Here is a 24,795-nt window from a genome sequence, read left to right as displayed (position 1 = left end):
TTAAAAAGATGATTAATTCATCATGTAGGGCAATCAGTAATTTCCAGATGTATTTGTTTATCAATGGCAACTTTTACTGCCAATTCTATCTAAAGTTTATGGATAAAAGTAATAGAGAGGACTCATTTCATGATACATTTAAGCATAAGATTTTTTCTAATGTTTGTGTTCTAATGGTATAATTTATTAAATTATTGTACTAAATAGATAAGTATCAGATCAAAGCAAGAGGTCCAGCTGGGCCACTCTTTTGTGATTGATCAACCACTTAGAGCTTGTGTTGGAAATATCACATTCCTTATCCAGACACATCCTAATCAGCTCTGAACACTGCTGTAGCCATGGTAACATTGGCCTTCGCCAATACAAATCAAGCACTTAAGTGACTCTACAGGCACTTTCTGTCAGAGAGGACTTTGGCCTTTGTACAGTGGTTTTGTTTTTGAGAAACTACAGTTGGCTAATCCACACATTAGTGGTTTTCAAAAGGCAAAAGTGTATTGAATTAATATAGATTACCCTACCTTTAATGAGAATAAACGATAATGGTTTATGCTGCTTTTTAATATTCTTGGTTGTTTCATAGTAGGGATAACACAGTTCTTGATGAGGCTATAGCCCAAACCAGCCATACCCTGCCAGGACACAACCTGTAGTAAAGATAAAGCCACGTTAATAAAATACCATGCAGTCAATTGAATTTGCACAAAACCTCATAAAGAGTTTGTCTATTAATTGGTTATTAATGTGTTTCCAGGTGAATGGCAGGAACTTGCTGTCTGTGGATTACGATCGTACACTGCGAACAGAGAAAATTTATGATGACCACAGGAAGTTCCTGCTGAAGATCATCTATGACACCCAAGGCCATCCCACTCTCTGGGTTCCCAGCAGCAAGCTTCTATCGGTCAACTTGACTTACTCCAGGTAAGCCCTACTGTAATGGGTGTTTGAAGATGTACCCTGTGAATGTATGTGTTTTTAGAAATTTTATTGGAAAATTTGAAAAATTTGAGCATTGTACAGTATATCTTTTATGTCCTTATTTTGTATTGTCGATGCTCAATAAACATACTATTAAAAAAAAATGTATGTTCACATTGTCTGAAATTAACCCGTGACGTGTAAATGCCAAATGTGTGTGTGTGTGTCTAGTACGGGTCGGTTGACAGGCCTCCAGAGAGGTCCAACTACAGAGAGGTGGGAGTATGACACTCAAGGAAGAATTATTTCCCGAATCTTTGCTGATGGAAAGACATGGAGCTACACTTACCTAGATAAGGTGAAGTACACTTCTAAGGATTCGATAAGAGCATGTATCATCACTGCATAGGTATCTCCTTTTATGTGTAAGCTGTGTATTTCAATGATGTAGTGCAACATGCATGCACATGAGCTCATGCACAATAGACTGTAAAGTCTACAGAGATATGACCAAAAAAGAGAAATTACATGCGGTACAGGTACAGGTACTCCATTGTCCTCTCACAGTCCAAACACATGCAGGTCTAACTGGTGACTTTAAATGTAAAATTGAGACATGAATGTGAGTTTGAATGGTGGTTTGTGACTGTGTCAGCCCTGTTACAGACTGTCCACCATTTGTATCCCATCTCTCGTACATTGTGAGCTATTGGGAAAACTAATGGATGGAGATGTATGACATGCAAATGTATAAATTATATAATGACCCTAATCTGATTATGTGAAAACACGATTATTTTGTATCTATTAATATTGATGAGCAGATTGTATACGTGTGTGTGCATCTAACAACCAATCATAACTCAATCATAAATACAATCATTGAGGTCTAAACTTTGATACCATGTCCTGACTAACTTCGCTGACTTGCTAATTCCAAGACCCCTCTATAATTTCTCAACCTTACTGATATTATGATTTTGCGCTATAAGATCAAATTGATTTGATTTGAACAGCTGTCCATACCATGGCTGCTGCCATTGTTGATTTACACACACACGCAAATATATATACCTTACTATGTAAAGTGCCATGAGATAATACATGTTATGATTTTACACTAGTGATGGAGGAGGATTGGTGAGCAGTGGTATCACAAGATCGTAATACCTTACTTTGTGAGAATGACATCATGGCCAAGCATTTTGCCTCAGTATGAGACCAAATGGATCAGCTATAAGGTGTCAAGGTGTCAAATGGGGCTATCCCTCCCCTGGGCAGGTTGGTGGGCAGCTGTGGCTCAGGAGATAGGGCGGATCTTCCACTAACCAGAACTAGAACACTAACGAGAACAAGAACATTAACCTTTTTTCCCCATTCCACTCGCAAGTGTTTTTGGGCGAGCAGTTTATGAGAGATGTATGATACTGGTACGATTGATGATAGAGAAAGCTGCTGCACTGTATGAATGTGTGTCCGGACTGGTGGCAGAGATGTATTGTAAAGCGCTTTAAGTGGTCATTGAGACAAGAGACTATCATTACATGTCATTAGTCAGCTGTGTTGGGAAAGTGTATGAAAGAATGCCCAATGTTCCACATTGTGTAAAGTGTCTTTTTGTGTCTTTTACTCTGTCTGTAATGTTCACAAATTTCTTCAACTTTCTCTCCAACAGTCCATGGTCTTGCTGCTACACAGCCAGCACCAGTACATCTTTGACTATGACTCAGGAGACCATCTGTCAGCAGTCACCATGCCCAGTGTGGCTCGACACACCATGCAGACCACCAGATCTATAGGATACTACAGGAACATGTACACCCCCCCAGAGAGCAATGCTTCTGTCACTGTGGACTACTCTGAAGATGGACAGGTCTGTAACCATGTTTTTGAGGAATTTAATTTCACTGTATAGAATGTCTGTTTTTTTCTCTTTAATTTTCCCTTTGATTACAGCTTTCCCAGCGAGAAAACCTGAAAAGATAGTTGTTTCCAATTAAACTATATTACCCATAATATTATTATGCTATTATACTTGTCTTTTGCCATCTTTGTCTCCATCAACCTACATTATACTGTTTTAAGACTTTAAGGAAGTCCTAAAAAATGTTTGCATCCCAAGTGTGACCATGGTCAGTTCTGACAGGTTTAGTGCAACCCATTATCATTGTTATCATGTTAATTATATTCCAATGGCACTATTGATATCTACTGCTTTCTTTGTCTCTTTGTAGCTCCTCAGAGTTGCCCATCTGGGAACTGGTCGCCAAATCCTGTACAAATATCGCAGACAGGTATTTATGTTTTTACACAAAATACATGAATTAACATTTATCTGTATGGATTTTTATATTTGTTGCACATCCAGTTTATAATTAAAAAGTAAAAAAATGTAATAAATGCTATAAATAAATAAATAATGCAAATTTAAATAAAGATGTATAATTCAATATTTATAGTAAAACTAAGATTATTCGATCCATTTTTTATCCGTTTCTAAATTCGTAATTATTTTTTTCTGATCGGTCAACTCACAAATGAAAAGTTTGTAAGATTTATTTCTCCTAACTAACCGGAATGAAATAAGATAATGAGTTCAGAGATTAGATGGAATCGATCTATCAATGCTCTGTTTTGTGTAAATGAAAATCAAAGCAAGGACAGATCAATAAAGCAAACAGATGGAGATCCATGAAGAAGTCATGTGTAAGAAGCAGCTGCAGCAGGAAATGAACAGAAAGTGATGTTAGTGGATCCTGGATGTATGGCAACAGGTATTACACAAAGTGCATTATTGTAAACACATACCGCATTGTTTTATTTGTCACATCAGAACAAGCTGGCAGAGATCCTCTATGACTCAACACGGGTCAGTTTCACTTATGATGAGACCGCTGGTGTGCTTAAAACCGTCAACCTGCAGAGCGAAGGTTTCATCTGCTCCATCCGGTACCGCCAGATCGGCCCACTGGTCGATCGGCAAATATTCCGCTTCAGCGAGGATGGGATGGTGAACGCCCGCTTTGACTACACCTACGACAACAGCTTCAGGGTTACCAGCATGCAGGCTGTAATCAATGAGACGCCACTGCCCATTGACCTCTATCAATTTGATGATATATCTGGGAAGGTGGAGCAGTTTGGGAAGTTTGGAGTCATCTACTATGATATCAATCAGGTAAGACAGGATACGCAGCATTATTTAAATTGCAGTTCATTAATTTATAACTAAAAAAAACTACCTTGGATAAATTTTGTATAATATATTATAACTATTATAATACTATTATAATACTAATCAGGCTTTAATTAAGTTAAATTTGTTTGTATAGCACCAAACTAAACCATCTCAAGGTTCTTTCATATGGGAGGGAGGAAGTGAAACCATACAATATTATAGAGAAACTCAACAGCTTTCACAGCGAGCTAACACTTGGCAACTGTAAAGAGAAAAAAACTCACTTTTAAAAGGAAGAAACCTCGAACATAAATCCAATGCGGACTGCCATCTGCCTCGACTGCTTGGCGGACAAAAAAGATAAGAAAAAATAGAGAGGAGAGAAAGGTCGAAAATGGGGGTGAGAAGAAAGATAGATCAGGAACAGCTGTGTAATTGTCATATTTAAGCTCTGTTAGACAGGCTGTTATAATGAAAATAACAATAGTGATACCTGCAGATCAAATAATGTTATTGTTTATAGCATCACCAATTAATAGTAATAATAATAATAATAATAGCATCAGATCTGAATATTGATGGTAAGTAATTACAGAGGTAACAAATGCATGGACTATTTATTCAGCATGCTTTTGAGAGTATTGGTCCGACAGAACCTTGTGGAAATACAAAACTAAGTTTTGAGTGCATCGAAGAGACCTTGTTAACATTAAGAAATTGGAATCTATCTGATAAGTATGACTTAAACCCTCCGCATAGTGTCCCTTTAATCCAAAAATGTTCCAGGAACAGAATCTTGTGATCAATGTCAAATAAAGCACAAAGATAGAGCTGAACTAGTCGAGTCCATTCTCTGGGGCCACGAACAGGCTGTGTGTAACTTTCAGCAGTGCAGGTGCTGTAGTTGATACTGGGCTGGACAGTTTATCTACTATTTGTAGGAGGGAGTTTTTTTTTTTTTTTTCTCTTATGGTTGCAATTCTATTTTTGAAAAATCTCATGAAATCATTTCTGCTAAGGGTTAAAGGAGCCACAGTGCTGAAGGAAACCTGGGGTTGATCTTGTTTTCTTCTGTTAGTGATGAATAATAGGAGGTTCTGGCACATTGGAGGGCACGACTTTTGAACTTTCTTTCCCTTTGTATTAGATCATCTCCACAGCAGTGATGACCTACACCAAACACTTTGACCAGCATGGCCGCATCAAGGAGATCCAATATGAGATATTCAGGTCTCTGATGTACTGGATCACCATTCAGTATGACAACATGGGCCGTGTCACCAAACGAGAGATAAAGATTGGACCTTTTGCAAATACAACCAAATATGGTTACGAGTATGACGTTGATGGACAGCTGCAGACAGTCTCCCTCAATGAGAAGATGATGTGGAGGTAGGATTATTACATTAACCTGATAAAAGTACCATCATTTGATGTGACTATACACTAATTGTATAATTTTCTGGGTTTCCAGGTATAACTATGATTTGAATGGGAACCTGCATTTGCTGAATCCTGGGAACAGTGGTCGATTAACTCCCCTACGCTACGATTTGAGGGACAGAATCACGAGACTTGGAGATGTTCAGTACCGACTGGATGAAGATGGTTTCCTGAGACAGAGAGGAGCTGAGATATTTGAATACAACTCTAAAGGTGGGTAATAATACATAGCATTTTGAACTTATTACCAATCTAACATTGCGCTGTAAAGGCCCTTAAACCCTAAAGAATGAAAAAAAACATTGGTTAAAACCAACATGTGGAGAATTTTATCATACCATATCAAAATCTCCTGATGCTTGAAGTTTGTTTTTGCAATCCAAGGAAATTCAGGATTTCCTTGGATTAGTAGCGCACTGCAGGTGAATGATCAGAATCACACTTCAAGTGTCTTTATTTCCACCACCACAACAATATTTGTTATTCCCAACCGTCAGATGATTGAGTGGTTCTTCATAAATTTACAGAATAACATATAGAGAAAACTGTAAGTATCACAGAATTCATGCAATCAATGAAAATATAACAAATATAAAGTCCCAGAAGGATAGGCATTCATGCAAAGACGAGTCAACTCTGACCTCTAGTGTCCAGATGATGATGTGCAGCTTACATACATAATTTATGAAAGGAGCGGACTGCGGTCGTATGTAAATGTATTAACTCTCAGCAATTGAATGATGTGTCACAATTATAATGAAAACTCACTGAGAATTCACGCTAGCAGTGACTCTTTTAACTGACACAAACACAAAGGGAACTCCTCAGCAGCTGGCACTACCAGTTTGCAGCTAGTTAAACTTTGTCACTCACTTGTGCTAGACGCACATCAGACCAGATGACAGTTGGAATAGAACTTAACACCAGTAAAGTCCTGAGCATTTAACCACTTCAGGATTGAACAATATGGTTGTAGCTCCGTTTTGAAGAGCATGTGTTGTGTGAAGCAAAGTTCAGGTGGAAAGAAAGTTAGTGAGGGAGAACTGACCTTAACTCACCTGTAGAGGGGGCCTTTTCAACACAGCAAGGGTCTTTATTGACCGTTCCGCTTAGATGCAGAGTGATGAATAACTGTGTTGGACTGGTGAATGTCAACACACATCCCTACTTTGTCAGAATCTTTAGGCTTAGGGCGTGCTACAATAGGTAAGAACCACCATGTTGTTAAGCCAGTGACCTCCTCGATGATGTCATCTACCTCTAGTTTCCGAAGCTCAGTCTCAACATTCTGGCAGATGTGGAGCAGTAGCCTACAAGTTGATCTGTGGTTGGCATGTTGGTTTCACCTGAAAGTCTTTCAGCTTTAGAATTACTTGAAACACTTCAGGATGACTTTCCACCAGTTGTTGGAAAGTCATCCATGTTGCTACTTTGATCAATCCCAATGCCTTGTAGTTCAGAACATTGACCCTTTGCTTTTTCTGTGCTTTCCCAGTTGAAAGTACCTTTTTGAAACCTTTGCATTCATTTAGTCCAGCATGGTCTAACAGATCCAGCATCAGTTTGTGTCAGAAGCATTGGTGCTTCCTGTAATGCTTCATGGTGTGCATGGTCTGCTGAGGAGCCAAGGTTGTCTTTTCTACTTCCCTCTTTTTCCTCCTGGAAAACCGCATTGTCCTGTAACGACTTGTGTCTTAATGTTTACTCCTCAAAGCCAAATGTAATCTAATCTAATTTTATAATTATTACATGCACCATGAGCTTTTTTTAATGCCTCCTGCTTATGATTGCCTCCAACATGTGGCATAATTTCTACTGCGAACACATATTGCTAAACTAAACAGCACATTGTCATTCTTTACATCCTCATTGTTTCTGTTTTGTCATTTGTGCTTCAGGTCTTCTAGTTCGTGTCTACAGTAAAGCAGCCAGCTGGTCAATACAGTACCGCTATGATGGTCTGGGTCGGCGTGTGGCTTCTAGAAACAATCTGGGTCAACACCTGCAATTTTTCTATGCTGACCTGAACTACCCAACCAGGATCACCCATGTTTATAACCACTCAAGCTCCGAGATCACATCCTTCTACTATGATCTGCAGGTATAAACTCTGGAGAAGATTCACTCACTCTCATTCTTCATTACTCATTAGTCTTTTTGGAGGAGGTTCCACTCCATTAATAATGTGCACTACTATCCCAATTAGAGAGGAGGGGATGATTTGTCCAGTCGCCATCCCACATTATCGCATAAATGTTCTTGTCAAAACTACTTTTGTTACTGTAATTAATTAACAGCTAAGGAAACCTGTAACAGCGATATCTAAAAATGATCTTGTTTGTTGTGATGGATACAGTTAATGAATTGGAAGGAATTAGAGCAACATTAATAAAAGTAATAGTGACTTCATTATTTTATAAATTTCCTGTTAACATTTGGGGAGTTTTAGAATAAACATATATATATATATTTATATAATATATAATACAATATATGATCATTATTATTATACTCCTAATCTGTATGATTGTAATGTTCTCTGTTGCACAGGGCCATGTCTTTGCTATGGAGATCAGCAGTGGAGAGGAGTATTACATAGCATGTGATAACACTGGGACACCTTTGGCTGTCTTCAGCAACAATGGACTTTTGCTTAAACAGGTATGTATCTGAATGTGTGTATTCTCATGGAGCAAAGATAGATAGTACTTGAGAGCTCATTTGCTGTCTGAATAACAAATATCTGTGTGTGCAGGTGCAGTACACAGCATATGGTGAGGTTTACTTTGATTCCAACCCAGACTTTGTGCTGGTAATTGGTTTCCATGGAGGCCTTTATGATTCTCTGACACGACTTCTGCATTTTGGAGACAGAGACTATGACATCCCTGCAGGGAGGTAGGCATTCTTACTTACACATGTTCATTCCAGGCATGACCGAAGATGACTGAGTTTTAATGTAAAAGATGCTATTCCCACTTTGTAATTATCACATCTGACCAATTTGTTTCTTACAAAGGTGGACGACTCCTGACATTAGCACATGGGTACGTGTTGGTAAAGACCCCCAGCCCTTCAACCTTTACATGTTCCGAGGAAACAACCCAATCAGCAAGATCAACCAGGTCAAAGAATATGTTACAGGTAACAAGAAAACACATGGGGGCAAATGATTAGGTCTTGATAATCAACTGAAGATGTTTTCAATATGTTGCTCAAGGTTATTATCTATTATCCATCTATTATGGGTCTGATTTTGGTCACTGTGGTTTTGCCTTATTTCCAGACACTTTCTGAAAGATGAATTTTGTTTTAAATTTAGATGTACAGTATGAAGCTAGAAGTTGTAATAGTGGTTTGAAATTATCCAGCAGTTAGGTTCTGCTTTAGTCCAGCATTTGTTATAGGTTGAGGACAATAGTGATTGTAAGTAAAGGACTGCAACATTGTGAAGACAAAACATAAGAAATCCACAAATGCATTGCAGTATAGTCAGTGTTTCCCAGAGACTTAACCCATTCAATTAAAGGGAGTAACAGGTAAGCAAATGGGCGCCCATGAAAGTCCCTCTCATGCACTACAGATTGAAAGTGACAAGTACACAGACTAAAGAGTGAAAGATAAGTTCTAGTGTAAGCAAAATTACTAAACACACCAAGATCTCCAACGTTATCTTGAGAATTGTTTTTAAAAAATGTGTTTATTTTGAAACTGTGGGACTGAGAGGGGTATGGTGGGCAGCTATAGTCTAGATAATTAATGGGGTAACAGTATATATAACAGTATATAATTATTGGGCCTGTATTCAAATAACCAAAGTAATATGCTAAACTGTCTCTTCAACTGCTTTTATTTCTCTCTCTGTCTTCAAACCCATTGCTCACTTTCTATGTAGATGTCAATATCTGGCTTGTTACATTTGGCTTCCATCTTCACAACGCAATACCAGGATTCCCTATTCCTAAGTTTGACCTGACGCAGCCATCACTGGAGATGAAAAAGAGTCAGCTGTGGGATGACCTACCTGTATGTATCCTATGTGCTCCTATTAAAGAAAGGTTGAATGCATGGACTCTACTTGCAACAGTGCAAGTTGAGCAGTGCAAATTAGGGTTTGAATTCATTCAGAACTACTTAATAGCAATGATGCCATTTGCAGAGTATGTTCTTATTTTGCTAAATATGTAAACATTTTTTTTCTTCTGTTTCTACAGGATAGTTGTTTTCAACCCAGTGTCAGGCCATAGAATAGCTGTTATAACAACATGCCAACATACCAAACTATCAATACTGAGAATCCCATTGATCATTTTTTCTGCTCACACACAGTATTAGATCTGCAGCTCATAGAATATAGCCTGTTCCTATCCTGCTTTCTTGATTTTATTTAAGAGTAACTTAATGTCAAACTGCGAATGCATTGCATGTTTTTATGAAAATATCCCAGCATTAAGCAGCAACCAGAACATGAAGTGAAACTTTTCTCATTCTCTCATTCAGTCTATCTCAGGTGTCCAGCAGGAGGTGACTCGTCAGTCTCAGGCCTTCCTGTCATTTGAGCGCATGCCAGAAGTTCAGCTCAGCCGGCGGCATTCAAATCAAGCCAAACCCTGGCTGTGGTTTGCTACTGTCAAGTCTCTTATTGGAAAGGGAGTGATGCTAGCTGTGATCCAAGGCCGTGTGGTGACCAACGCTTTAAACATTGCAAATGAAGACTGCATCAAAGTGGCTGCAGTCTTAAATAATGCCTTTTACCTTGAAGACCTGCATTTTACAGTAGAGGGACGAGACACACACTACTTCATCAAGACCAGTCTACCAGAGAACGACCTCAGTGCACTGCGGCTCACCTCCGGCAGAAAGTCATTAGAAAATGGAGTGAATGTCACAGTGTCCCAGTCTACAACAGTGATGAATGGGAGAACGCGACGCTTCGCTGATGTGGAGCTGCAGTATGGAGCTCTTGCTCTCCATGTACGTTATGGGACAACATTGGATGAAGAAAAAGCAAGAATCCTGGAGCATGCAAGACAGAGGGCACTGTCGAGTGCCTGGGCCCGCGAACAGCAGCGGGTAAGAGATGGTGAGGAAGGAGTTCGGATGTGGACAGAGGGAGAGAAAAGGCAACTGCTGAGCAGTGGCAAGGTTTTGGGTTATGATGGCTACTACGTCTTGTCCATAGAGCAGTACCCCGAGCTAGCCGACAGCGCTAACAATATGCAGTTCCTACGCCAGAGTGAGATAGGCAGGAGGTAACACAACATCAACAAAGTTCAGCAAATGATTACACCTGTGACTGTCAAAGACTAACTAAAGTCAGTTTTCAAAGAAAATGGATGTCAATGAATGAACTGCCTTGAGACTCAAATCACTGAAGAGATCCCACGTTTGCAAAGATGTTTTGTGCTGGGAGTGGTCAAGTAGAGTAACAATAAGAATAGTAACAATCACTTCAACGCAGCGGACATGAAATGTTATGGAGCAACAATTGTGAGTCTGCAAAAGGTCAAAAGTAAGTTTTTTTGAGCAAAGCATTTTCTCTCTTTCTGTTCCTGTCTTCTTTTTCTTGTCTTTCTTTCACCTTGCCATCTGCCTTTAAACGCATGCCGGCAGGGCTATCATGAGTGATGTCATCCTGCGTTGTATAGCTGTGAAACAGTTGGTTGCCAACTCTTTCAAACAGCCAAGTGAGTACTTCAGACAAAAATGGGGGTTTTAATCATCAAATGTTTACATACTATTACCTATACCACTATTACTGTTATTACTACACCACCACCATCCGGATGGACCATGAAATGAGCTAAACAAAACCAGAAAACTTTTGTGCTTTTGTTTGTTTATTACTTATATCTCTGATCTGTTTGATCAGTTGTAAAATCACTCCTCCTGTGCTTTTACTAAGACTACCGCTTCAGACAACAGCACTAACTGAGGAAGCAGGTCAAAAACATTGCCACAGCTGTTTCTGATTCTTGAGGATGTACACTTTCTGGACCGGGTGGGCTTGTTGGTCCCACAAAACACTGCTCCACGGTCAGACCTGGAATCTTTCACTTCTGTAAAATGTGACTGACTCGCAAAGACTTTGTGCTTATATTGGTCAAAGGTAGTAGTATTGCTTGCAATAGAAACATGTTGTTATGGCTTTTTTGGGGGGGGTCTGTGAGTAGTAACTAATTGTTGCTTCTCTCTCATTGTTTTTGCTTGTTTCTCAGTGCATCACCATCAGTGACATTAACGATTAACAGTAATAGATCAAAAAATGAAGTGGATGTTTTACTCATCAATCATGGGTCTCATGTAGAAGCGTTTTCTTTGTGTCTGTGTTTACAATGGTGGGAGGGCAACTTTAATCTTTTTAAAAAGACAGAATGAGAGAATGAAGATCAGTCGACAATGTTTTATTGCATCATCCTTTTTTATTTTGAAGTTGGGAGATTCCACCTATCCATACATCAATATTAGTCTCAGAGAAAATAATTTATGTACAGTGTTTTTACGGAAAAAATAAAAATATTTGAAACCATTGTTTGTTTTTCTGGGTTTTACTCCTGTGTTACACATTGATTACATTTCATTTAGCTTTTATTCAAAGCGACTTACAATAAGTGCATTTAACCCCGAGGGTTGAATGCCAATCAGTGGTTCATGAACTGTCGATTTCAAATGTGATACCACTAAAAAAAATCTGAAAAATCCCCCCAAAAATATGGGTGGCGATTCCACAAAAATTCTGTATTATGTCCTGACAGGCTCAGATTTTTGTTGTGGTTGCTGTCTGAATAAAACCAAATAAACTCTATTTTAAGGAACTTTGACAACTCTAGTGGAAAAAACAATACTCGGACACAGGTTTTTTTCGGGCCCATTCATTTAGAGTATAGGACGAGATGTTGAATATCCCTTGTACATTAGAAAGGTCTTCTACACAAGTTAGGTCAGCAACTACCAGTAGACTTTAGAAGGTGTTAGTGGACAAAACCTAAGTTGTGTGCATATCTTGATGGTACGCTGAAGCTCAAGGTAAATCTGACTGGCTACTGGCTTGTATGGCAGTACTAAAAAAAACATGTGGCCCACTCAGTAGATCAGACATCATTACCTCTAAGAAGACTGGGAATGAGACAGGATAGAGGTGTTAATTGTTGTTTACAATGATTACATTGCAGTTCATCTCAAAGTCTTGTCTCTGTTTGTTGAATATCACCCACACAGTGACCAGTATATGGTAAAACTTTGGGAGATTGATCAGTTTGTGATCCCTCAGGCTCATTAGGAACAGAGGTTCAGCGAGGCCCGGTCCCCCACCTAGGTCAATGGGTTCTACCCCCCAGGTAAAACAAGGTCTTTTGAAATTTTTTCCCAGTTAGTTTTTGCAGATGATATTTTGCCGAATTGATCAACAATTTCAACAAGGATATTGATGTCATTTGTTTTTCGATAAGGACAATGGCATTGTCAGCATAAGCAGATACTTTAAAAGTTTTTTGGCAACCTGGGAGATTTACACCCGACATGTGTACATGTTACATGCAGAGTGTAAATGAATTCAGTAATTAATGTTGAGGTTGGGGACATTTACAGTAGATGGAGATCATTTTTATCAGGGACATTACCTGTCCATGTCTCCCCAGCTCTTTCTAGGATTGGGTCCACATTAAATATTATGACCTTTTTAATAGGATTAGCCAGTGACAAGTACAGGTGTGAGAGAGTCCTGAATCCCAACTCCATTATTTAGAGAAATCACCACTGCGCTTTCATTCTTGAAGCAGACTTTAAGCTATGACAGCCAACAAACTCACCTACAGCCAGACTGACCTCTTCGACAGAGCAGTCCACAGCCGGACACAGTTTGATGGCGTGTCAGCCACCACCTCCCCCAACTACACACACACTACTACTTACACAAGAAGAAAGAGCAAAAAAGGAAGATAACATTTTTTTTCAATTAGCCCAAGATAGAACCAAGAATCTGGTCATTCTCTACAACAGAACAAAAACATGTTCTGTGCACCAGATGCTTTTGAATTGTTACAGATTGTATGTCAAGCTGTAGAACAAAGTTTGATAGTTTAAATTTGATTCTTTGCATTTTTGTGCGGTTTCATGCCCCACAATACGCAGAAATCACGGCAGATTTAGAAGAACGAATATGGACCAAATAGATGAGCACTTGGCAGAAGAGATCCGAAAGTATGACCACTTGTATAACCCGTCACTGACTGGCAGATTTGTCCGCCAGAAATAGGCTATGAGGAGCCGGAGTGGCGATGTAAATAAACAGTCGACGAAGAAGAAGACGTCTCTTCTTTGTGTGTTTGTCTTTGAAATAAACGTTACTCCAACTAGTGTTCTGGCGGTGAATTGCGTTGCAACACGCGCAGCACGTTAGAGAAGTATAAACCAAAACGAGTCCGTCGATGCAGCTGCGTGGCCTTCCGCGGTTGCAGTCGCAGGACTATAATTCAGCCTTTATAGTCGGGTTGCACGCACACACGCATGCACGCCCGCCAGAAAAAGGCTACGAGGAGCCGCAGTGGCTATGTAAATAAACAATCGACGAAGAAGAAAGAAGGCGTCTCTAAGGTCGTCTTCGACAAAAAAACCTTACTCCGCCTAGTGTTCTGGCGGGGAATTGCTGCATAAAGGCCAAATTATACTCCTGTTGCACGGACGCATGCATGCATGCAAGACACGCAACACGCCCCTTTCGAGCCCTCTGGCGGCTTGCGTGCGTCCGCCAATTTTTCTAACTATACGACAAAACGACGCGAGCCTCACGCAGCCCGCAAGGCTTGTGATTGGTCGGCTGACTACATCCCGTCCGGAGTCTAGTTTCCGGTTTCATGCCCCACAATACGCGGAAATCACGGAAGATTTAGAAGAACGAATATGGACCAAATAGAAGAGCACTTGGCAGAAGAGATCCGAAAGTATGACCACTTGTATAACCCGTCACTGACTGGCCGATTTGTCCGCCAGAAATAGGCTATGAGAAGCTGGAGTGGCGATGTAAATAAACATTCGACGAAGAAGAAGACGTCTCTTCTTTGTGTGTTTTGTTTTCGAAAAAAAAAGTTACTCCGCCTAGTGTTCTGGCGGTGAATTGCGTTGCAACAAGCGCAACACGTTTAGGAAGCATAAACCAAAACGGATCCGTCGATGCAGCTGCGTGGCCTTCCGCGGTTGCAGTCGCAGGACTATAATTAGGCCTTGAGACGTGCAGCTCTTGGGGAAGGTTGGGGAAGCATGAATGACAGAGTTGTCCGACACAGCTTCGTGAAACGCCGCCGACGCAGTTGCAGAAGCATGCGCCGGCCAAAACGAGTCTGTCGATGCAGCTGCGTGGCCTTCCACGGTTGCAGTCGCAGGACTATAAAGGCCAAATTATACTTGTGTTGCACGGACGCACGCATGCACGCAAGACACGCAACACGCCCCTTTCGAGCCCTCTGGCGGCTTGCGTGCGTCCGCCAATTTTTCTAACTATACGACAAAACGACGCGGGCCTCACGCAGCCCACAAGGCTTGTGATTGGTTGGCTGACTACATCCCGTCCGGAGTCTAGTTTCCGGTTTCATGCCCCACAATACGCGGAAATCACGGAAGATTTAGAAGAACGAATATGGACCAAATAGAAGAGCACTTGGCAGAAGAGATCCGAAAGTATGACCACTTGTATAACCCGTCACTGACTGGCCGATTTGTCCGCCAGAGATAGGCTATGAGGAGCCGGAGTGGCGATGTAAATAAACATTCGACGAAGAAGAAGACGTCTCTTCTTTGTGTGTTTTGTTTACGAAAAAAAAAGTTACTCCGCCTAGTGTTCTGGCGGTGAATTGCGTTGCAACACGCGCAACACGTTTAGGAAGCATAAACCAAAACGGATCCGTCGATGCAGCTGCGTGGCCTTCCGCGGTTGCAGTCGCAGGACTATAATTAGGCCTTAATTCAGCCCTAGCGGGCTACGCAAGCCTCACGCAGCCCGCTAGGCTGTGATTGATCTGCTAATTTTATCCTTTCCGGAGTCACATTTCCGGTTTCATGCCCCATTATACCGGCAGAAACCAGGGAAGATTTAGAAGAACGAATATGGACCAAATAGATCTCGGCAAACGTCGGTTTGCAGGTCGACGATTGTACGAAGCTGTGGAGGAAGATCAGGGACAAATTTGTCCGCCAGAAAAAGGCTGAGAGAAGCAGCAGTGGCGATGTAAATAAACAGACGTAGACGACTGCCACACACAAAGAAGGCGCCTCTAAGGTCGTCTTCGAAAAATTGTTTTACTCCACCTAGTGTTCTAGCTGTGAATTGCTTTGCAACACGTGCAACCCTTGGAGAACCATAAATTGCGCTCGGTGGTACGTACACTGAAAACAGGCAGTATGGCTGACAACAGCCGCGGGGAGATCCTCTCCAGCCAGCCAAGAGCCTGGTCTTCATCACACCAGTGTATCGCTCGCGCCAGAACTTTTTAATTCTTAATTCAGACAATAATTAGGTTATTGTAATTGCCCCTAATCATCTCAGAGAAACATTATCTGACCAGATAGTCACCTTGGTTGGTATTAGTTTGGCCCCTAGATCTTATCAGCTTGTCCCAGTAAGTCTGTGAAAAGCCTCCAGTTTGTCCAAAATATTGCAGCACGAGTGTTGACAGGAACTAGAAGGAGAGATCACATTAAGCCTCTTAGCTTCTCTGCATTGGCTCCCTGTAAAATTCAGAATAGAATTCTAGATCCTTCTCCTCACATTTAATGCCCTTAACCATCAAGTCCCTTCATATCAAAGAGCTCATAACACTGTATTGTCCCAAAAGAACCACTATGCTTCCTAAACACATGCTGTCTTGTAGTTCCTAGTCTGTAAGAGTAGAATGGGAGGTAGAGCCTTCAACTACTAGGCTACTCTCCTGTGGAACCAGCTCCCAGTTGCCAAAGTGCTTTCTTGTCTTGACCTTCAGTGTAAAGAGCCTTGACATAATGTATATAATGACTTGGTGCAATACAAATTAAACTGAATTGAATAAGCTAACTTTGGTTTAAATCTGATCAATAAACTAAGTTTTTTAACTCATTTTATTCATTTTCATTAATAAACCTTTCCCTTTTTATATTGAAGATAGCATACAGATGAGACATGAAACCACCAAAAATGGCTTAAAGACAATATTCATAAAGCACCAGCTGAATTTTCAGAGGCAACTTTTTGCAAACTGGTTTGATGAACCAAAGTTCAAACCTAACTTATTTTAGAAAAAAACTCCTGTATAGTGGAAATCTAAATAGTTAACCCGTATATATTAAAACAGAGCAGCTCCCAAATGTTAACAGAACAGTCTGATTTATTATGCATTTTCCTCTGAAACCAAAAATGAACTGAATAGTAAGACTACTTTTGACTAATAAGAACCCTGTTTAAAGAAGGATAAAAAACACATTTAAAGTTTTCCCCTGAGGAGATAACTATAAAAAAAATCTGGTTGACAACAAAAAAGAGTTTAAACTCAACACACAACTCATTCAAAGTCCCTGTATATCCCTTAAACCGAAAAGGAAATTCTAAAAGCTAAATATGTTAATTTGTATCTCGACAGTTTCTTCTGCCTCCTCCCCGTCACATTAAGCAGCTTCTTGTGGGGAGCTGTTCTCATTTTCAAATGGCTGAGCTGTCTGGCATTCCAGGGTGGTTGATCGAATTAAAGTCAATGACAATCTTGGTCTTTTTGGGCTTGAACTGCCTGCAAAACATGAAGGAAAACATCAAGACAGATCTGAGAATATTAAGACACACATTGAAAAAATATATATATTGTATGATATTCAAGATAAAATTTTCATAGTCTTTTGACCTGTACTTGTCCTTTTGTGTCTGTCTTTATATGTCAACTGAGGAGAACAGTGTTTTCAGACATGACCTTCAGGTAAAGATTGAATCGCCGGAGATGTGGAGGTGAATTTTTCCATGTCTCGATCCTTATTCATGACAGTTACGGTGCAGTCAGTTGATGCATTCATCAATTTAATCCTCCAGGTCTAGAATAAAGGTATTTCTTTACCAGTCTCATAGACACATGAGGTCAGTTCTGAAGGCTTTTACCAATACTAAGAGGCTCTACCCATAAATACATCACATTTAATTTGACACCCATCTGTTCAGGTATGCAGGGGGTTTCAATGACAAAACTCCAAAACACATACATGTATATATTCAAAAAAGTATATTAAAGAGCCCTTCTGAAACAGTGTTTGGGGGATTCGTGCATACATCTGAAACGGGTGGCTCTCCGGCTCTGCAGGAGGATGTTTCCTTGTGTGCAAGAAAAAAATTCTACTTACCTAAATTGAAGGCCTGCCATACTGAGCAGTCTTCTGGAAGCAGTCATCTCCGGTGTGTCGTGATACTTGTCAGACAAATAGACCACTTCCTTAATACCTGAATAGAGGGAGGAATTATTAAGATACGCAGGAGGCAAGAGTGCAAAATAAAATTATTCTTCGTAGCAGTGACCTGCTTGCTGGGTGAAAACAACTGAATTTGTGAACTTAGTTTGGCTCGATTCGGTTGGCAGTGCACAGCGCATGACATGAAGACACAGAGAGGAGCTGTAAATGACTGACAGAGCTGGTAAAACTGTAAAAAAATATTTTTATACTGTCCAAACATGTATGAAAATACCCAAATAACACCCGTAAGTGGACTACTTGATCACTATAACCAAATTATTGAATCAGAACTTGTAAGGGGAACTTTTTGATCCGTATAAATGGTTGAACACTGTATACGTGATCACATTGTACTGATATGTTTTTGTATTTCATGATTTTGAAACTGAACCTCGTTGGAGTTAACCACAGCCCTATCACAAGTTATATGTTCATTGGACTGACAAGACATTACTTCTCAGTACCCAGAGGAAGACATTTCTAAACAACTTCATAAAAAACATAAATTGGTATCAGTCAACCAATGTTTACAAGTGACTGGTGTGTAAGAGTGTGTTTTTTCAACACTCACCAGCCTGGATGATGAGCTTGGCACACTCATTGCAGGGGAACAAAGCCACATACATGGTGCAGCCTTTCACGTCAGCACTGTTTTTGTTCATTATGGCATTCAGCTCTGCATGGCACACTGTAAAATGGAGAATCGTAGTGGTATTCAGTCAGTACGAGACACTGCATGTTTTCTATTTGGTTGTATTACAAACAAGGCTTGTAGCAACACAAACAAAATTCAGTTTACCTCTGGTCCAAACATCACTTGGTCAATTTATTCTGGCCATCCCTCCATCTTACGTTTGCTTTTAGTTTTTGAAGCCGATTGTCAGATTCCCATGGTTTTAACTATTGATATTCATCATCTACAGCAATATGGACATTTTCACTTGTAAGAAATCAATAAAGAACGGCTTAAAGACTGTACACCTAAATTTCACCCAATGGTTTTAGTTTTATTTATTCTCACATATAAAGAACCCCAACAAGATAAAATATATAACATTACAGGTGAATTTCATAAAAAACGCTCCAGGGTGTGGAATAATAGCAATAACAACATTGACTATGCAAATGATGTGTCTCAATAGCTTTACTATCCATGCAAACTCCAAAATCGTTTAGTCTATTCACCCACTCCGCCATCTGCATAGTGGTGAGTAGATAAGTGAATTCATAATAAAATGTTGGTGAACTATCTGTTGAAGAATTGTTGACCATCCTCACACATTACTGCATATGCTGCTATATATTGTGTATATTATATCTGTACAGGAGAACAGTTCCTGTCTAAATTCCACAGTTACTCCCTTCTCTCTTTAAGCAGTACCCAAGGTTAGATTTTAGACAAAGGGCCAAACAACAGTCCATTGTAGTGTCTCAACTTTAACTCTCACCAACTATAATTATTTTATGTATTTCACCAGTGACAAGATGTAGGGACACAATGTGATTTAGGAATAAATATTTACACTTAACTATCCAATAAGATACGAACACCTACATGTAACATAGAGAATGACAGCAAATCTGGCCATTCATGGATGTGCTGTTACAAGAGGTGACGCAAGTGGAGGGAGATATATGGGGTTGCTGTGGGAGACATCTTCAGACTTGGGGGTGACAATTGGTCATGTTATTCTGTTAAATATATAGATATTGTTTCACCTTCTGGTCTCCTTGATGCATCAAGTCTACATTAAAACATTTTTCATAAGAGTTCTCCTTTCACCAGCTTCCAGAAAACCTCCCTAACACTATCCCTTAAAGCACATCCTAGACAGCTGCCCAAAAGCCTTTGCTAAAAGCTGCTATAAATGGCAGCATTATTAAGTGCTGAGAGCAGTTGCAGACACAGTAGCCTCAGCCCTAACAACCACCGGGCTGCCAAGTGTTAAAACCCCACAGCCTGAATGTGAGATAGGCCTCCTTGCCTCAGCTGACCACTGGCAGTTTAGAGTAAATCTTGGTCAGGCATCTGACATGTCCGTAACACATCGCCTAGAGAACTCGTAGCTTATACATGTTCAACTTTCCAGACAAAATCTAAACAGGTGATCATGGTCGATCTCACCATGAATGAATAAATGAATGAGTGACGAGCAGAAACGTGCCAAACAGGAGCTGACAGAGCAATGCAGGAGGCATAGTTGCATCTTACTCTCGGGGCTTTGAAGCTGGTCACTCTGCTGGAGGAGATACAACATCTGACACGGTGTACACTCCAGAGGGGGATCCCCTTCACACATCAACTTCTCCTGGATTTCTACAGACTTTATACCAAGAGGTCAGGCAGATAAAGTCCATACAAAACGCGGAGTGTCTCACTCTGACATTTGCGTTCACACAAGCTCCCCCTCCGGATTAAATACAGAGGATCCACAGAGTTAAGTGCATGTCTGAGTGCAGCTTATGTGACCCTTTGAATCCAGAAAAAAATCCAATCACAATGTATGCAGATTATCCAAAACCAAAGCAGAATGCTAAAGAGTGCATGTAAAATGTCCTCTCACCATAAGGGTATTTTGTGTTGAGCCGATCATCAGCAGTCCTGGACCACGGTAGTAGATCATCATCACATCCATTTGGCATACCATTGTAACCAATGCCAACTATCTTATTCTCCTGGTTCACTATACATGCCCCAACCTGTAACGAAGTAGAAAGGTTATTTAGTTAGATTTTTAAAGGGATACTTCACCAAAAAATTTCAATTCACAATACTGAGTCCACAAAAAAACATTTCAGGGGTAAACAAACACTTCAACCACCCCTGCATCAGCATAGCAGTGAGTAGATAATGAGTGAAATTTCATTTTTGTGGTGAAGTATCCCTCTAATATGCTTACATTTTTTTTATTTCAAACAGTACTCTGTCCACAGCCCTATCTAACATATTATAAAGACTTTGACATTAGTAGGGAGTATTTATATTCTGCTTAGGGTAAGGCTTTTGGTCTTCTTGACATATATATTGGTCTTTGTTTGTTTCAAGATTTGAGAGATGGATATTCTCCTACCGAATCGTCTTGTTTATTTGCAAATAATGACTTCTATTGGAGCTAATAAGCCTTGCTGGAAGTGTGAGTTGTGAGATTTAAAAATATCAAGATTAACTTAGTTTTCCTCTGCAGTGTTAGTAATAAGGTCAGGGTCATATTGTAGCTATATCTTGATACATTTTTTACTTTAGATTTTTTGTATATTTAATTTCATTAAATAGCGTTTCAGTATTTGCTCTTGTACTTAAGATTCCTGTTTACCTATCTCCTTGATCCTAAGAAATACTTTTTTGTTGAATTTTTCCTCCTATTTTTTTTACTTAATGTTTGTCATGCACCAAACACCAATGTCAAAAAAATATACTTTGGAATAAATCTGATTCTGATATGGCCGAGCGCTATGTCCAGTTCTGAAAGAACTGGACATAGCATACATTTCAAGTATTTTAACAGATTGGAAAGCAAGGACTATAACACATTTAAATTTTTTCCTTTATTTTCCTCAACATCTTTAAACAATTTTACAGATTAAAAGACACACATACCTGCGAACTTGGGTCTTTGCTCCTTTGGGCAGAGAGAAAAGCGACAGCCATAAAGTAATCTGGCCATTCCAAGTAATCATCTCTCTTCTTTGTTACACAGCTGTTAAGAAACACACAAAAAGAGAGAATGAAATAAAAAGTTTCGTGATTTGACAAGAAAAATCTATCCTTTTGAGTTAGGAAGCTTTCCTTTTACGGAATTCACAGCAGTAATTCCCTCAGTATACACGACTTTCCAGGTTACTTTATTGGTATTTAACTTGTGTTAGCAAATATGTGCAGGAACAGACCCCTCTGGATTTATTTCCAACAAGATACTCATTAGCACAGTCCATTCAAAAACCACAGAGCAATGGGCCTCATTCGCCCATAACTCCTTAAGTAGTAGTTGAAAACTCTTCTTCAGATTCATGATGTGTTCTTAAACTGTAAAACTGTTAGAACCAGTATTTTAAAATTGATTATTCTTATTATTTTTGTAAATTTATAAACATCTGCAATATATTCCTAATTACCATAGGTAAACACCCATAAAAGGTCATAAGCTGTTGCACATCTTCCCTCTCAGAATCAGAAAGTAAGATCATTTTTCAGAATTAACAGGCTAAAATGGGATGGAACATTCTAACTAAAATCTGTAGCTTCAAAACCAGGGAACATGCAAAACAGTTTATATGTAATTCAGCAGTGTCCTCCTCTTCAACATGGTCACACGCACAAAATATGTTTTCAAGATACGTTTTTTTTGCAAAATGTAATTTGCTTTTGCAGTCTGGACCAAACATTATAGAAATCAAACAACCCAAAATAAAAGGTTCCCACCATGGTTTATTAGTAATTTATGTACAGATGAACTCATGTTGAGACACACATACTTGGAACCTGGTGGAACCTGTTGCCCATAACTTCTAGCAGGAGTACCTCCATGCACACCCCCAGGTCCGGCTAAACCATCCCACGCCTCATCTAGGATGCTGTCCTCGACAACCAGGAGAGAATAGCCAAAACCATCACCATCAGAAATTATGTTTTGTGTCATTGTTTCACAGCTTTATGTTCACTATCAATCACAACAGCTATTACATTAACATTGTCAAACAAAACATGTGCAAAATTGATTTCACATGACACAGCAACACAATATCACTACAGGATAGAACGTTACACTGTTTACAATCCACCAGTAAACCAAGAAAAGAAGAAGAAGCAAACAACTTCTTTCTGCTGTATCATTCATGTTGTTTGCCAACATTTATTCCAGAGAGGAGACGCCATGGTCACATAAGATACACGAGGCACTGTATTGCCTGGATGACTACCCTCACCTCAGGAGACACTACAGTGTGAACTTTATATTATAACAAACCAAACTGATCAATTATGAATTTAAAAGCCATCTTTTTTATAATCCTTTTTTTAATCAATAACCATAACGTGATGAAATAAGTTTATGCAGCCATATTATGAATTATGAAACATTATGATCATTTAAAAAATATACTTAAAACACAACATCTAAATGTGCTTACCCAATAACTAATCCTAAACAAGAAAACATTTGTGTATCAAAGAATCTTCAGAAAACGGCCTAGGTGGGCTTTAATCAGAAATCCCCTCTTAAGAACGGTTTGTGAATGGGGCCAAATCTTTAAAGAAGACACTGTGTGTAAAATCTTCAATAGAAGGTTGAACATCATGCCTTACAGTATACAACTGTTTCAAGCAGCATTGAAACCAGCTGTAGATTAAATTTCTGAAATATCATCTCATGTGGTTTTTGCCTAAACTCTGCAGAGAAAACACGTTTGGTTTACGTTAGGTTTGGTTTAGGTTTAACAGCATCCCCAAAGGTTTTTGAACTTCTGGATTTATTTTAACATTAACATAGAGTTCCAGTGTCAACACTAACATATCTAAAAAAAAAAGTCTAGAGAAACTATTACTGAAACTGTTGGAAACATATAACACTTCTGGGGTAGATTTCACACAGAAAACATTTGATTAGCATACAAATGTGATTTACTGTTACAGATTAATTTGATCAAATACGTGAAACTAACGTGACACAGAATACTTTTTCTGCACAAGTGTTACTGGGGCATTTACTAATACTACTTTATAATCCTTCTTGCCTGCAATTGTCATGTAGTTTAAGATTTTTTTTGTAGGATCTTAACTTCAAATATATACAACACTGGTATTTCTACCTCCACAAGTAAATTGTCCACCACTGTTACAAACTATTACTCATACTATTGTCAGGACTCTAATCGTAACATGCGCAGTGTGTGTTTGTATGTACATACAAGAATTATTGCACAATCTGTTAAGTCAAGTAAAAACTAGTTACCTTTCCACATCAGCACACTTCGGCTGCGGAACCTCATCCATACTTTCCCAGACTCAGGTGGTTATTCGCTTTCTTCCGCACGATGGTTGTGATGGTTCGATGTAAAGATCAGCCGCGGCAACAAACTACGACTGAAACCGGAAGAAGACATCAAGCAGGAAGTCATTCCTCCGTCGTTTTTTTAACTACAAACTTTTTAACCAGCTCTTTTTTTTTAACATCATTAAGATAGTACCGCTACACCGGACGTTGTAGTTTCAAGAGCGCATCTCTCGGGAACCCTGGGTTTTTGTGACACTGCCACCTAATGTCACCACATTGGAACATCTACCCCTGACGGCCAGGGGTCCAGACTGCAGTGGTTTGTGTCTCCTCGGGCAACAGTTTATCAAATTAATAAAGCACCCACTAACCTGAAAAGATTAGAACAATTTTCATTTAGATTCCCACCGCTGTAACTGTAATATACTCTGATCCCTTTCTTACAGTAAGTAGTTTATGAGCCTTATATATATATATATATATATATATTTGCATGAGTACATCTGAAGCTACTTTTCCAAATAGTATAAATAATTTTAACTGTGCAGTTTTGAAGTAACCCACTACCATAATCCCTTCTACCTAACATAATTCATTATATTTGTCTAACTTAGACAAATAAGTTAGAGTCAATCAAACCACTTGATATTTGAAAGGTAACCATACTTTCCCAGACTCTGGAGGTTATTTGCTTTCCTCCGCATGATGGTTGTGATGGTCCTTATTATAATTTATTAAAATAATATAACATAATAAATATAACAGATATGTTTCCTTACTCATACTGGATGTGTCCACAAGTAGTTT

General features: G+C 39.4%; 2 protein-coding genes across 7 annotated transcripts in view; one reads left to right on the top strand and one right to left on the bottom strand.

Annotated features, from left to right (window-relative positions):
* The window catches only part of tenm3 (teneurin transmembrane protein 3), a 198,728-nt gene extending 186,653 nt beyond the window's left edge, over positions 1-12,075 (top strand). For all 5 annotated transcript variants that reach the window (XM_062387320.1, XM_062387318.1, XM_062387317.1 and 2 more), the window contains 13 exons: positions 758-927; positions 1,156-1,282; positions 2,600-2,797; positions 3,159-3,218; positions 3,758-4,102; positions 5,250-5,494; positions 5,577-5,758; positions 7,444-7,646; positions 8,096-8,206; positions 8,301-8,443; positions 8,565-8,689; positions 9,441-9,571; positions 10,046-12,075. In XM_062387320.1, coding sequence (XP_062243304.1) covers positions 758-927; positions 1,156-1,282; positions 2,600-2,797; positions 3,159-3,218; positions 3,758-4,102; positions 5,250-5,494; positions 5,577-5,758; positions 7,444-7,646; positions 8,096-8,206; positions 8,301-8,443; positions 8,565-8,689; positions 9,441-9,571; positions 10,046-10,801 — 2,796 coding nt within the window. In that variant the 3' untranslated portion in view covers positions 10,802-12,075. The remainder of the gene's footprint in view (positions 1-757; positions 928-1,155; positions 1,283-2,599; positions 2,798-3,158; positions 3,219-3,757; positions 4,103-5,249; positions 5,495-5,576; positions 5,759-7,443; positions 7,647-8,095; positions 8,207-8,300; positions 8,444-8,564; positions 8,690-9,440; positions 9,572-10,045) is intronic.
* A 4,632-nt stretch (positions 12,076-16,707) lies between these two features.
* On the bottom strand, positions 16,708-24,143 carry dctd (dCMP deaminase). 2 transcript variants are annotated; one of them, XM_062387327.1, is made up of 7 exons: positions 23,947-24,143; positions 22,472-22,570; positions 21,597-21,696; positions 20,563-20,698; positions 18,570-18,686; positions 17,891-17,987; positions 16,708-17,292 (listed from the first exon to the last, which is right to left on the bottom strand). In XM_062387327.1, exons 1-7 carry the CDS (start codon positions 23,985-23,987, stop codon positions 17,208-17,210), a joined length of 675 nt encoding a protein of 224 aa, XP_062243311.1. In that variant the 5' UTR covers positions 23,988-24,143; the 3' UTR covers positions 16,708-17,207. The 2 variants fall into 2 exon arrangements, with proteins under 2 accessions (XP_062243311.1, XP_062243312.1); XM_062387328.1 differs by lacking the exon at positions 22,472-22,570 and having other exon boundaries at positions 23,947-24,136.
* Between the last annotated feature and the right edge of the window lie 652 nt (positions 24,144-24,795).

Source organism: Platichthys flesus, chromosome 5 (assembly GCF_949316205.1).
Source record: "Platichthys flesus chromosome 5, fPlaFle2.1, whole genome shotgun sequence".
Taxonomy (NCBI): Eukaryota; Metazoa; Chordata; class Actinopteri; order Pleuronectiformes; family Pleuronectidae; genus Platichthys; species Platichthys flesus.
The sequence above is the reverse complement of the archived record's forward strand: the minus strand, read 5'-3'. Positions and strand labels throughout refer to the sequence as shown.

Excerpts from the sequence above, each read along its gene's own strand:
- dctd (XM_062387327.1), bottom strand. The coding sequence starts at position 23,987 with ATGGATGAGGTTCCGCAGCCGAAGTGTGCTGATGTGGAAAG. Across the intron at positions 21,697-22,471 it reads CAGGTTCCACCAGGTTCCAA|CTGTGTAACAAAGAAGAGAG; the intron begins GTATGTGTGTCT and ends GTTTCTTAACAG. Across the intron at positions 17,293-17,890 it reads ATGGCAGGCCTTCAATTTAG|GCAGTTCAAGCCCAAAAAGA; the intron begins GTAAGTAGAATT and ends CATGTTTTGCAG.